General features: G+C 32.5%; 1 protein-coding gene across 1 annotated transcript in view; it reads right to left on the bottom strand.

Annotated features, from left to right (window-relative positions):
* The window catches only part of LOC107662321 (aryl hydrocarbon receptor nuclear translocator 2-like), an 80,778-nt gene that overhangs the window by 10,121 nt on the left and 55,446 nt on the right, over positions 1–15,211 (bottom strand). Inside the window, exons 14-17 of the mRNA XM_016452307.1 lie at positions 9,015–9,090; positions 2,948–3,071; positions 2,368–2,467; positions 767–930 (exon numbers count right to left, since the gene is read on the bottom strand). Coding sequence (XP_016307793.1) covers positions 767–930; positions 2,368–2,467; positions 2,948–3,071; positions 9,015–9,090 — 464 coding nt within the window. The remainder of the gene's footprint in view (positions 1–766; positions 931–2,367; positions 2,468–2,947; positions 3,072–9,014; positions 9,091–15,211) is intronic.

Here is a 15,211-nt window from a genome sequence, read left to right as displayed (position 1 = left end):
ATATGTTGCAGAATATATTAATATTTATATTTTTATATCAATATTGTATATACGTATAAATGTAATGTTTCCTTTACAATTATTTTTATAGACATTATCCTTGATTTTTATTTTTGTATATATATACATATATACATACATAAAAGCAAGAACATTTATTTAGGTTATTATACATAATTTACACCTCAACCAAAAAAGGTGTAGGCTGACACCTTAGCTTATTTTGCTATGTATATATACATATTTTGGTAACACTTTACAATAAGGTTCCATTAGTTAATGTCAGTTGATGTATTAACTTATATGAACGAACAATGAACAATGCATTTATTACAGTGTTTATTCATCTTTGATTATGTTAGTTAATGAAAATATAGTCGTTCATTGTTAGTTCATGTTAATTCACAGTGCATTAACTAATGTTAACAAGCACAGCTTTCGATTTGAATAATGCAATAGTAAATGTTGAAATGAACATTAACTAAGATTAATAAATGCTGTAGAAGTATTGTTCATGCTTAGTTCATGTTAACTAAAGTAGTTAACTAATGAACCTTATTGTAAAGTGTTACCGATATTTTTTTTTATGCAAGTATGAACTAATTACTGAGCCCTGAAGGATCTTTTTCAGCCATTGCTCCACATTCAAACGTGGATCTGGAACCAGTTCTCTCATCAGGCTGCTAAAGAGGAATGTTCCATTATTTTAATTATGTTAATGGAGACTAGAGCGCCAGCGGGCAGTGGGCAGCGCAGTCACGCACACCCAATGCCGGGATCATTCTCACCTGGCCGGAGAAGGGAGGTCGGCTTCCTGTCCACGACACCTGGCCGGTGTTGATCTGTCGGGAGATCTGGGTCAGGTTCTGTCCAGCTGAACCAGCTGTGGACTGGATGTCATTGACTCCTGGGACGTGGATCACAGATGAGCTGAAACACGCACACACACCACATTATGTGACTGAATTAAACCAACCCATCCTCTTAATTCTCTGTGAAACGTCTGAAGGCCTTTCACACCAAGTACAATGCTTGATTACAGACCCCTGATATTTTAGTATCATTGATCTACTATTATATTTTGTTAATATTTTAAATTAGATTTTATTTTCTTTCATTATATGTTTTCATTTTAATGTTAGGTAAAGTTTTAGTAGTCTTGTTGTTTTCTGTCATTTTTATTATTATTATTATTTTTTTTTTTTACAAAGTCTATACAGTTCTTATACATTTTCATCTGTTAGTTTTATATATTTTAGTACTTCAAACAGCGAAAATGGGAAATAAAATATATTTAAAAAACTTATTTTATTTCAGCTACTAAGTTATTTTTTATATTTTATTTCAGTTAAGGTTTATTTTATTTCAACGAAAATTTTTTATGGTGTTTGTTTGAGTTAACAATAATAACCCTGCTTTACACAAAGTATTAAGATTTTGATGCCCTGTAAGATTTTTTTTTTTAAATTTTTATGATCCTTAAAGACGCAATCCTTGCATCCTAACCAAACATTTTAGGCACAAAATCATGACAGGTCTTGACATTTTGGTGACAGGTGGCGTTTTGAAGACTGTCTAAAGTATGATGCGATTGGCGGGAAAAATAAACAATATTTTCTCTGTCAAATTTCTTCTCCAAAAGCACATAGCATAAGTAGTTCAACGCAATAATGCCACAAATAGTTTTATGGCCAGCAAGAAATATTTGTGACTAATAAATGCTCTCAATTCACCCACCATGACTCCAAAAATGTATTTTGTAGACAGCCATAATTAACATTATTCTGTGATATATTCCAATATCATTACTTTTTCATTTCATAAAAATAACCACCACCACATTCATCTCAAAAGTATATTAAGCATTTTATTAAGTCTACTAAGTACACAAATACAGTAAAAACAGTAATATTCTGAAATATTATTACAATTACAATCTATTTGAACAGATTTTAAAATGTAAGTGTAATTCCTGTGATTTAAAATCATTACTCCAGTCTTCAGTGTCACATGATCCTTCAGAAATCATTTTAATATGCTGATTTTGAGTTGTGCTGCTAAATATTTTTGTGGAAAATTATACATTTTTTAAGATTCTTTGATGAATGGAAGGTTCAAAAGAAATAGAATCTTTTGTAACATTATAAAAGTCTTTACTGCCATTTTTGATCAATTTAATGCATTCTTGCTGAATAAAAGTATTAAAACACCTGAACCCAAACTTTTGAACGATATTGTATCAGTAACTTTTTTTGTGATTTTGCATGTGAAAACTGCTGTTGGTGCTACTGGAGTTGTATTCTGCATTAAAGCAATCAAATGACCAGATTGTGTTTCTACTTTAATGTGAAATGTGTTCATCCACACCTGAAGCTCTTGCCAGAGTGTCCGGGTTGAAATGGGCTGCCTTGAGAGTATAACTGCTGGCCGCCAGCAGTGGAGGACGGCACCATCATCTTCTTATCAGCTAAACGCAAACAGAACAAACAGAGATCCTTATCGAGCTCACACTCAATGACTACATTTAAGAGAGGAGACACAGCCACACATCACATTACAGCAACATCTTTATCAGCCGCAGCAAAAAGAAAAGAGGAACAGAGTCAAACTACAGAGGAAAGGCATGTAAACTTATTACAATTAACCAGCTTTGACCAGCTAATGACCCTAAATAACCGGCTCTGACCAGCTAGAAATCTGGATTTTACGTGTTTAAACTGGAATTTCCGACTCAATTTCTTTGTAAGTTCTTCAGAATATCTACCAAATGTACCAATCATAGATTGTATACACTTCATATCAAGCATTAAAACAGCGTACAAACTCGAGCTGGCAGACATGCGCAGGCTTTGTAATACATTAAGTGAAATTACAGTAAATTGCATGTTTAGACTGAAATCCGCGTGTGATGCAGTGCTAGTCAGATATAATATGTGTAAGAACATACATCCAGAGATCCCTGTGTACATGTCGCTGAAGCGCGGGTCTCTCTCCTGTGAGAACAGCGAATCGGTTTTGTCGATGGTCTTGCCTGCCTCGTGAACGCCAGCTGGGACGCTGGCAACCGGCACCTGTGGACATCAATATGAGAGGGTCTGCTTGACAATTTAACTGAAGAAAACTGAATGCTAATAAATGCAAAACAAGAAATGAAATGAACACAAACCTAACTTTACTGAAAGTATAAAACAGCACCTTTACACAAAGAATATATATATATCCTTACATATTAACAATCAGTATATCATATTTACTGTTTACTGAAAATACATAGAGTAATATATTGTGTTTATATATTACAATATATCAATATATTGACTATGTTGAATAATTACATAAGGAACGTAATAAAATATGGTACTGTGAGTATAAATATATTTGAACATGTATGTAGTGTATATATATATATATATATATATACACACACACACACACACACTCATACACACAATAGTTCTTTCTGGTCCTCGAATCTGATTGGCTGAGAGGAGTGCGATATTCTAGTGATAACTGAACTCCAACCGTTTCAACCGCTTGCAGTATTTCTTACAGCGAGTGTCATGGCGGATGCCCAAATTCACTAAATTTGATAAATAATACTGTTTTTGTTAGGCGAGAATGTACTTTAGACATCAAATATGTGGTTTGTTAATAAAAATAACGTCTATTTGAAAATTTGCTTCAACGTTTTCGGAGATGTGAGCTCCAGGGCGTCAGCGGCCGTTCAGCGTTCATGAACCCGCCGAGAGCAGCCTCACCTCGGCCAGATCTTCTAGAATTTGCCGCTGGCTCTAATGTCTCTATAGTGGTTAAACATGAGATATAATTTGTTTTGGGTAAATCTGATGGGGAGTCTTTGGTCTCATTAATCTATTATTTATTCCAGAGCAAAGGGCAAAATGTCAGAGGGCAAAATCTCAACACATTATATTTTATGTAACTTCAATGCTGTATATCAGAGTGCTGCCTTTGTACTTTTGACTGAATTGCCTAGCAACTGAAAGGACAGTACGACAAAGATATTGCTTTCCTCAGCGGACATTCAAACTAATGTTTTAGCGGTAACACTTTACAATAAGGTTCCATTAGTTAATGTTAATGCATTAACTAACATGAACAAACAATAAACAATACATTTATTAAAGTATTTATTCATCTTTGTTAATGTTAGTTAATGAAAATACAGTTGTTCATAGTTAGTTCATGTTAATTCACAGCGCATTAACTAACGTTAACAAGCACAACTTTTGATTTTAATAATGCATTAGTAAATGTTATAATTAACGTTAACTAAGATTAATAAATGCTGTAGAAGTATTGTTCATTCTTAGTTAATGTTAACTAAAGTAGTTAACTTACGTTAACTAATGATCCTTATTGTAAAGTGTTACCGTTTTAGCTGTTAAACTGGCAAACTGAGATTTGAATCCATGGCATAAGGAAGTAGTTCTGCACAAAAGAGGGTTTTTAAAGACACTCCGTTGTTGTTTCTTATATATTTACACACTTGTGCCGTTGAAGTGTTGTATAAATGCAATATCACACTCGTTGCTGTGAGATATGGCTGTATATCGGTACACTGCAACCTCGTGTCTACGGCCGAATCACAGCCTTGCCGATATAGTCATATCACACGGCTACTCGTGTGATATTGCTTATATATATATATATACACACACACACACATATATATATATAAATTATATAAAATATTATTTCCTCATAATTGTGTACATATATTGCAAATAATCCTAAAATGTTAATATTTGTTTCCAGTAAACACTTTTTTTCTTATATACCATCACACACATTTTCATATGAAATGTGTAACTATGCAAACAATAAAGGGAAATAAATGTTTGTTAATACGTGTTCAGCTTTAAGTAAACATTAATTCATGAAAGTGAAATTCTACCTATTTCAACATAAAAATGTAAGTTCAGTTGCTGCCTTAAAGTTTTAAGTATAATCAACTTGCAAGTCATTTCAACTTAAATTACATTAAACCGACTTAAAAATCAAGTTAAATTTCATAAAACAAAAAAATTTTAATGTAAAAAAAAAGTTGCCATGACTTACTGATCATATCATTCTGAACAGTGTACATGTAAAAGTGCAGTGCATTTTTTGTCTTCAGTTCTATATATTTTATATGTATCAGTATACATAATCCATGCATATATTGCAATGTAATGAAAATACAAGCACAAGTTTTGCATATATGTAAATGTGTTATTTAATATAATCGCATTATATTTTCCAATATATTCCCATATATTTCTGTCTTGTAAGGGCAAAAGCAGGAATCAATAATGATGGTCTCTTTCTAACACTTTCTAAATTGCAGACAGGTGTTAAACATTCACAGATTGTAAATGCTGATGGGTGCAACCCAACATCCCATGTGTGAGACATTATCTGTTTTCAACAAATAATCCTCTCTGCTTTATTAAGACTGACTCAAATGACCTCTTTAACAGAAACAACATATGATATAACATAACAACATTAACACTTATGACTAAAAGCAAATGTGTGTTAAGTTGTGAAAGACGGAGGGCATGTTCCATATGTGTGACTTCACCTCATAACTATGGCCTATTTTTATAGCACAGATCCACAGAGAGGGAGTTAACGATCCACGGCTAAAATGACTACAATTATGCAGATTCTCTATCGCATTTATCAGTCATTATCCAGAGTAACAGACAATGCAGTTCCAGCATGCATCTCATCCTAACAAGTGTCATAAAGCATTAAGTGCACAAAAGTGACCTCACATTTTGCCCTCGAATCAATTCTGGAAGAATTTTTTTCCATTCGTTTCATCCATTAGGATTAAAAAAAAAAAAGAAAGTTTTGAGCCATGAATGAAATCAGTGGTTTAGAGATAAATTAAAACATTACAAAGACGTAAAGTTGGCATGAAAAACAGAGAACTTAATTTTATCTGTTGTTTGTTGATTGTATTGTAAAAAGTGAGCACTGCATACTGGAATTGAGGCAGAATTTCCCAAAAAATGCGACTGGCTTGCATACGTCATCAAGTGAGCATAGGATGAGACATTTTTTTGTAAAATAAATAAATAAATGAATAAATAAATAAATGCATGGATGAATTGTTGCATGCATTTATTTATTCGTGTGATATTGCTTATATATATATATATACACACACACACACACACATATATATATATATAAATTATATAAAATATTATTTCCTCATAATTGTGTACATATATTGCAAATAATCCTAAAATGTTAATATTTGTTTCCAGTAAACACTTTTTTTCTTATATACCATCACACACATTTTCATATGAAATGTGTAACTATGCAAACAATAAAGGGAAATAAATGTTTGTTAATACGTGTTCAGCTTTAAGTAAACATTAATTCATGAAAGTGAAATTCTACCTATTTCAACATAAAAATGTAAGTTCAGTTGCTGCCTTAAAGTTTTAAGTATAATCAACTTGCAAGTCATTTCAACTTAAATTACATTAAACCGACTTAAAAATCAAGTTAAATTTCATAAAACAAAAAAATTTTAATGTAAAAAAAAAGTTGCCATGACTTACTGATCATATCATTCTGAACAGTGTACATGTAAAAGTGCAGTGCATTTTTTGTCTTCAGTTCTATATATTTTATATGTATCAGTATACATAATCCATGCATATATTGCAATGTAATGAAAATACAAGCACAAGTTTTGCATATATGTAAATGTGTTATTTAATATAATCGCATTATATTTTCCAATATATTCCCATATATTTCTGTCTTGTAAGGGCAAAAGCAGGAATCAATAATGATGGTCTCTTTCTAACACTTTCTAAATTGCAGACAGGTGTTAAACATTCACAGATTGTAAATGCTGATGGGTGCAACCCAACATCCCATGTGTGAGACATTATCTGTTTTCAACAAATAATCCTCTCTGCTTTATTAAGACTGACTCAAATGACCTCTTTAACAGAAACAACATATGATATAACATAACAACATTAACACTTATGACTAAAAGCAAATGTGTGTTAAGTTGTGAAAGACGGAGGGCATGTTCCATATGTGTGACTTCACCTCATAACTATGGCCTATTTTTATAGCACAGATCCACAGAGAGGGAGTTAACGATCCACGGCTAAAATGACTACAATTATGCAGATTCTCTATCGCATTTATCAGTCATTATCCAGAGTAACAGACAATGCAGTTCCAGCATGCATCTCATCCTAACAAGTGTCATAAAGCATTAAGTGCACAAAAGTGACCTCACATTTTGCCCTCGAATCAATTCTGGAAGAATTTTTTTCCATTCGTTTCATCCATTAGGATTAAAAAAAAAAAAGAAAGTTTTGAGCCATGAATGAAATCAGTGGTTTAGAGATAAATTAAAACATTACAAAGACGTAAAGTTGGCATGAAAAACAGAGAACTTAATTTTATCTGTTGTTTGTTGATTGTATTGTAAAAAGTGAGCACTGCATACTGGAATTGAGGCAGAATTTCCCAAAAAATGCGACTGGCTTGCATACGTCATCAAGTGAGCATAGGATGAGACATTTTTTTGTAAAATAAATAAATAAATGAATAAATAAATAAATGCATGGATGAATTGTTGCATGCATAAAAGATCCATTAAAAATAAATGAGTTATGACAATTTGAATAAAGATGACATTTTTGTGTCAAATAAAAAAAAAAAAGAATAAATCAATGCATGGATGAATTGTTGCATGCATAAAAGATCCATTAAAAATAAATGAGTTATGACAATTTGAATAAAGATGACATTTTTGTGTCAAATAAAAAAAAAAAAGAATAAATCAATGCATGGATGAATTGTTGCATGCATAAAAGATCCATTAAAAATAAATGTTTAATTTTGATTGCATGCTGATTTTAGATTCTTTTATGAGACAATGAATTACACATGCCATGAAGCATTGCAAATGGCACAATTAAATGAGAAACAACAGTGTACAATATAGAATTTTGTAATATAGCTATTTACTTTTTCACTTATTAGTATAGAAATAATGTTGTATTTTACTAGTTGTCTAATATGTTGCTTAATATTCATGCACACAACTGGTTTTTGTGCCACACCAGCTTCTTTGTCTATTTTCATGATAAAAACCATACTTGGGTTATTAAAATAAAAATTTTAATGACTTTTATGTATTAAAAAGAAATGAAATTAAATATTTAAGACTATTTTTCCCCTTAAAATGCATAAAAATGACCTTGAATTAACCTTTTCAAGGATGTTAATGGAATAAAACAACTTTGATACACAAAACAGAAAAGATAAGGGAGAAGATCAGGCTACTTTTCCTTGTGAAAGAAAAAAAAATTAAATTTGATGTAATCTCTCAATATTATCAACTGTTTCTCCTAAACAGCAATGAGATTAAACAGAACAAATAGAGATTTTGTCTGAAAATAACCACCTGAGAAGTTAAGTTCATTAAAAATTATATATATATAAAAAAGGTATAAAATTAAAAACTTAAAAACAAAAAAATGTAATTAAATGAAAGTAAATGAAAATGAAAAAAATAATAATAATTTACAGTGAGCTGCAATATAACAAAGAGTGAAACATTTAAGGGGGTCTGAATACTTTCCGTACCCACTGTATATGCTGGAATAGGCATCCCTGCAACCTTACACAGGACAAATGGTTAGAAGAATTAATGGGATACAGTTAAACAAATCTAATATTTTATCTTTTTTAGCACACACTTTTTTTTTTTAATTATTATTAAAAATTATTAAACAGCACTTCTGGAGAATAAAATGTTCCTCTGGGAGCTTCATTGGCTGATATTCAATTTGAAGTATAAATCTTAAACAGCTTCAGCTGTGACACTGATTTAAGAGGGACTTGCATATAAAACGAAGGAGGATAAATGATACGTACTACACAAGCTAAAGAGAGTAATGCACCTGTAAGGGTTAGGAGACTAAATGACGGACTAATGTGTGTGTGTGTGTGCGCACCTGTGACAGGTCATAAGCAGTCAGTCCATCTCTCTGGTGAACCTCCAGTTCGGCCTGCTGTTGCTGCTGATGCTGCCTGTAATAAAACACACAACACACAACTTTAACATCAACACCTGCTGTTTATCACGCTCTCCAATGAGTAAAAGCGTCATTAACTGCTCATGTAGCTTACGCACATATACCAGTCAGATAAATGACCCCAAATGAATATTCGGTTTCAGTATAAACAGATCGATCATGTATGTAACACTCCAATCCATATTCTTTATACATTGCCTAAGTTCATCAAAGCCAAAAATCAGCCTCGGTGAAATAGTGTGGTAAATTACATGACATTATGATGAATTTAGCACACACATTATACTACAGCAGAACACTAATTCTAGAGTTTGAACCTAAAACCTTTGGGTAGCCAGCCAGGAAATGTAATCACTAAGCCACACTATCTATATTCTATCCTAAATAATACTCCGTAAAATAATATGTTTACAATAAAATAGTCCATACTAGAGTATTACATATACATAATCTACTATCTACATTGGCAGCATCCTAACTGAAATGGACCCTCATAAGTAACCAACTTCAAGCACTCTACATAGGCAGCAACTCTTTCTTATTTACCGTGACACACATAGAAAACTATGCGCGTGATTTCAATAACATTTGCTTTTAGAATGTAGCTGTGTTAATGACAAGATCAATAAGCACAAAATAGCTAAATAAATATATATACAGAAATACTGGAGAAAATAGTTTTAATAACATTTGCTTTTAGCATGTATCTATGCTACCGATGAGATCAATAAGCACAAAATCAGTAATTATAATAATAATAATAATAATTAGTAATTTTACTCAACATATATGTAATAATATTTATATAAAATGTACTATTTTTATTTTTAGATATGTTTTACTACAATAATATTATGATAATAATAATAATAACAATATCTATTTCTGTAATATTAATATATAAATGATTATGATTATTATTACAGCAATAATTATATTATAGCAATAATAAATAGCAAATAATTTAATAACAGTTTAAATGAATAGTAATAATAATAAATGAAAAACCTAAATTATTATTTATTTTTATTTTATTTATTACTATAATAAAATATAATTATTACTATAATAATAATATTAATACACACAAATACTGGAGAAAATAGTTTTAATAACATTTGCTTTTAGCCTGTAGCTATGCTACTGATGAGATCAATAAGCACAAAATCAATAATTATAATAATAATAACAACAAAACCTATTCCTATAATATATAAATTATTATTATTATTGACACATTACAGGATTGAAAATAATATATTTACAATCAACATTTCTTGCACTTCATCTGCTGGGGTTGTGCTCTACACAATCATACAGCCTACCGTTTGAGTCAAAAATGTAACTTCAATGACCTACTGCTTACATGAACAGCTCACTAGGTTTTGGCACCAAGCTTTTCTGTTTTTCCAAGGAAATCAGCTTCTCTGACAGCTTTTGAGCTGAATGGAAATTCTCTTTTTAGAAGCAAATTATGCCTTAGTTCAGTTCTCTATCAATAAGATGTGCCATTGAGCTTCAAATATACCTGCAAATAAAATAAGGGCCGCTTTCCTTATCTAAAGGAAAGCATATCATCTCAAAAAGGGAAAAAAACCCTATTAAATCAAGAGGTGGTAGGAAATTGCCCATGAAAACACACATGGATGCAGACATTAGCGGTCTGAAATGCGCGCACACATGCTGGAATCACACTAGGCCACCTGGAGCAACAGAGGAATGAGATGGATCAAACCCAAAACACTGAACTGCACTTGAACTTCTCGAGAACAGAAAGAACGGAGGGGAAAAACTGAAACAAAAATGCAAAAAGGGCAAAAACATCCAAGCATCCAAGTTTCCACAGGAACCCAAACTCTCCCCTGCCTCCCTCCGCAATTAACTCACTATGTCTCTAAATATGAAAAAACATTACAAGAACGCCACAGCGCTTTCATCTCGGCATGGGAAATCATGTGGTGGTAACGTGTCGTCGGTGATGTTTCTGAATGGGAAGGGTCTCAGAGGATGCGAGTGTGAGAGCGAGACCCGGCCAAATCCCCGGAGCAGCTATAGGACGGATGGCGGTTGTCATGGTAACAAGGGAGGAGTGAACAGCGCAAAACTGGACCACGCTGGCTGAGAGAGACGGACATAAATGGAGACAAGCAGAGAGACAGAGACAGAAAATAAGAGAGACAAGAGAACAACATGCACTGACTGATTATTTCCAGAGACTCAACATCTTTGCTGAAACACACAGAGACCTGTTTTCAGCTAGTCAGTGGGTTGTCTGGGTTGACAAGCTGACTAGCTTTCATTTTGCTGATTTAGGGTCATGGCCACCAAACACTGAGAAATGTCTTGGTAATATATGTTGAACACATACTTTTAAGAGTGAAAAATATTCACTTTGAATAGTGAAAATGATAAATAAAAATAAAACTTCAACTTAAAAATTAAAATAAAAATAATGTTAATTTTTAATGTAAATTTTTTTTAATTAAAACTAAAAAAAAACTTTTTTTTTTTTTTTTTATTGTAAGTTTAATTTTTAATTAAGATAAAAATGTTATATATATATTAAAATATTTATATTGAAAATAAAAATTAAAATATAAAATAAAATTTAAAAAAATCTGAAATAGGCTCCAGCATCCCCATAACCCTGCATAGGACAAGAGGTTTGGAGAATAGATGGACTGTAATTACAAAAATTATCTTAATTTCTATAAACAGGCAAAATTCATTTTTTTAGAATAAATAAATAAAATGTAAAAAATTCTACATTTTTATTGTATTGTATTTTTCCCCACTGAAATGTATTTTTCCTACAAAGTTGCAGCTCTAAATTGTATTGCTAAAAAGGCTCAAAATAGCTTGACATAAAAGTTAAAAATAGAAATCTAAACTCAGCCTAGTTGACTAATCATTCCGAGCCATTGCAAACAGCCATTAACATGAGTGGTGAAGCTGACCTACCTGCATGCTTTCTGGACGGTTTAGGTCTCAATGGTTAAGCAAGTTAAACAGCTTAGAAAGCACAGATGTTACATTGGTCTAGTCAGGAGTGTTTTATGCTATAATTGGGCCACATAAGGGCCTTTCGCACCGCGGGAACCTTTTCATAGTACCACTGGGAAATAGTTCGCGCAAAATCGTCCCAGTACTTTAGTACTGTACATTTAGTTCTGGAACTAAAGCGGTGCGAAAGGCCCTATAGTGAGACACGACATCACCTTCCCTTCATTTGCGCTTCAACAGAACAAACTTTCAAAACAGGGCCGACTGGAGCACCATCTCCGCTGAAAGTTTCTGACTGGCCGAAGGAAGAATAAGTAACTTTGGCAAACAGCACTTGAGCTGTGAAACTGGTTTTCCACACAAAACTGTATTTATGGTTTCATGTCAGCCAAATCCATTCCAAGTGCATTCGTCTTTCTAGGCTGTACACTCCTTTACTCAGCAAAAGCACATCATTCTGCAATAAAATATCACTCATGTTACAGTATCAAATGTTCTCTCAAACAGAAAATGCCAATAAAAGTTCTTAAAGTGCAGCACCTCTGAATGCCATGCATTCATGCAGCACTCATCCAGCAGCTTTGACGGCGGCATGATTTGTGTGTCTGTCTGGCGCCTGTAAGAAAATATCTAAACTTTTGTTTCAGAATTGCTAATGATCTGTCTGTTTGTTCTGAGGATCTAAAAGCTGTACGTCCTTTATATGGAGATGTCTGTAGATGGATATCTAGGTTTTGTGGTGGTATAGCATTACGGTTAATGCTGGAAACACAAAGACTGGAGATTCAAACCCCAGATGAACCCCAGTGATTCATCACTGTCCCCTTCAGCAACACGGCTTACAAGACAAACATTGCTGGTCATTTTAAGGCCAAGCAACAGAACTAAAAACAAATCTTAATATTTTAGCCTGTTGTTGAGATGGACCCATCATTTCAACAATCAAACTCTGGAACCTAGTAATATGCACTACATGCAATACCAACTTAACCAGTAAAAACTTTAAAGAAATGAATGGTTTTATTTATCACAGACACATTCAATTGATCAAAATGAACATTAAAGACATTTAGAATGCCACAAAAGATTTTTCAAATAAATGTTATTTTGAACTTTCTATTCATCAAATAACAGTGAAAAAATGTAACATTGTTTCCAAAATATGAAGCAGCACAACTGTTTTCAACACTGATAATAATCGGAAATGTTTCTTGAGCAGCATATTAAGAATGCTTTCTGAAGGATCATGTGACACTGAAGACTGGAGTAATGGTGCTGAAAATTCAGCTTTACATAACAGTAATAAATTCCATTTTAAAAGATACTAAAATAGAAAACAAAAATTTCAAATAGAAATAATATTTCACATTTTTACTGTATTTTTGCTCAAATAAGTGCAGCCTTGGGGAGCAGAAGAGACTTCTTTCAAAAAATATTGAAAAATCTCACTGACCCCAAACTTTTGAACAGTAGTGTATATTTTTACTAAAACCTTTCAAAGCATGCAGGGTCTTACATACTTGAATAATTACAATTAACACAAATAATGCAAAGAAACTTCAATGAAACGGACAGTTCTAATATAGTAATTTACAGAAATGAACAGAACTTCCAGACTATTTCTGCATTTTTGCTGCTGATTTTATTCAGCGATAATCTCATGTGCAATTGCATTGAGACTGACATAATTTATGCCAAACATCATCAGTTCTCACTTCTGTTCAAATATATATATAATATGAAGAAAGAGATTTGAGAGCTGCCGCACAAGGGATTTTCCATAAATAAACCAAATGAGACGTCAGAACTTGAATATCGAGCACATGAACTACTTTTATGGTGTTTTTGGAGCTTGACAGACGTGGTCATTATAAACGGCCATTGTGCAGGAAGAGCTGCATGAAGATTTACACAGAAGGGCAAGTAAATAATGCCGGAATTGTCATTTTCTTAATCAATTCCTTTAAACACAGCACGTCAGTCTGTAACACTGTGTATTTGGCTCTATTTGAGCCGTTTACGTCTTATCTGGTTACCTACCACACGGTCTGTCTGAGGGGTGAGTGTTTATCGCTCTCCATGCCCTCTTTTTACCCGCAGCATCACTGTCTATTTTGCAGGCAGTTTGCCAGTCTCACCTTGGCTCTGCTGTGCATGAATATTCATCTCACCGGTGCCCGCTGCTGTTATTATTTACCCATAATCTCAAAGTCAACACGGAGAGAATGATACATATTGTGAGAAAGCTTTGTTTATTTCTGCCCATTTTCTGGGTATCTTTCACGCTGGGATTTCTTGGCTTGCACACTGCAAAAACTCATTCCCTTAATCAGAATTTCTGTCTTGTTCTCCAGTAAAATATCTGAACTTCCCTAAAACAAGATGATTTTTCATTCAACAGATATTAAGAGTTGTTTTCAAAGAATTTATCTTGAATTAAGCTTGTTTTTCTTACCCTATTGGCGAATTGATTTTTCTTGTTTCTCCCTCTGAATGTTTATGATACAATATACAAAAAATAATTAAATAAAAATCAGTCAGTCTGCCATTAGCCATTCACAGTATTAGTGTTATTAATTAAACTAAAACTAAAAAAAAAAAACAAATTTTTACAAAACATATACAAAAAATTCATAAGAACTATATAGAAATCTTTTATAACATTATAAATGTCTTTATCACTTTTGATGAATTAAAAGCAAAATCTACTTAAAATTACAAAAACTTGTGCTGCTTCATATTTTTCTGGAAATCATGACTTTTTTCAAGATACTTTGATGAATAGAAAGTTCAAAAGAACAATGTTCAATTCAAATAGAAAACGTTTGCAATCTTATAAGTGTTTTTACATTCAATTTTGATCAATATAAAGAGCAGGTCATATGGGTTTTTGAAAAATATATCTTTTGCAGTTTATAACGTAGCTATCCTTAAATGAAAACAATCTGCAAAGTTGTTAATCAAAAAAGTGCATGATAAATAAATATATTGTCTTTTAAAAGAGAGAGTCAATTCTGAATCACCTTAACGAGTCGTCATATTTTCGAATCCTTTGCCTGTTACACGTCACTGGGTAACACATTTGCATAATCCTCGCCTGCCCACGAAATACA

The sequence above is a fragment of the Sinocyclocheilus anshuiensis genome, unplaced genomic scaffold (genome assembly GCF_001515605.1).
Source record: "Sinocyclocheilus anshuiensis isolate Anshui unplaced genomic scaffold, SAMN03320099.WGS_v1.1 scaffold579, whole genome shotgun sequence".
Classification (NCBI taxonomy): domain Eukaryota; kingdom Metazoa; phylum Chordata; class Actinopteri; order Cypriniformes; family Cyprinidae; genus Sinocyclocheilus; species Sinocyclocheilus anshuiensis.
This window is presented reverse-complemented; position numbering and strand designations above follow the sequence as displayed.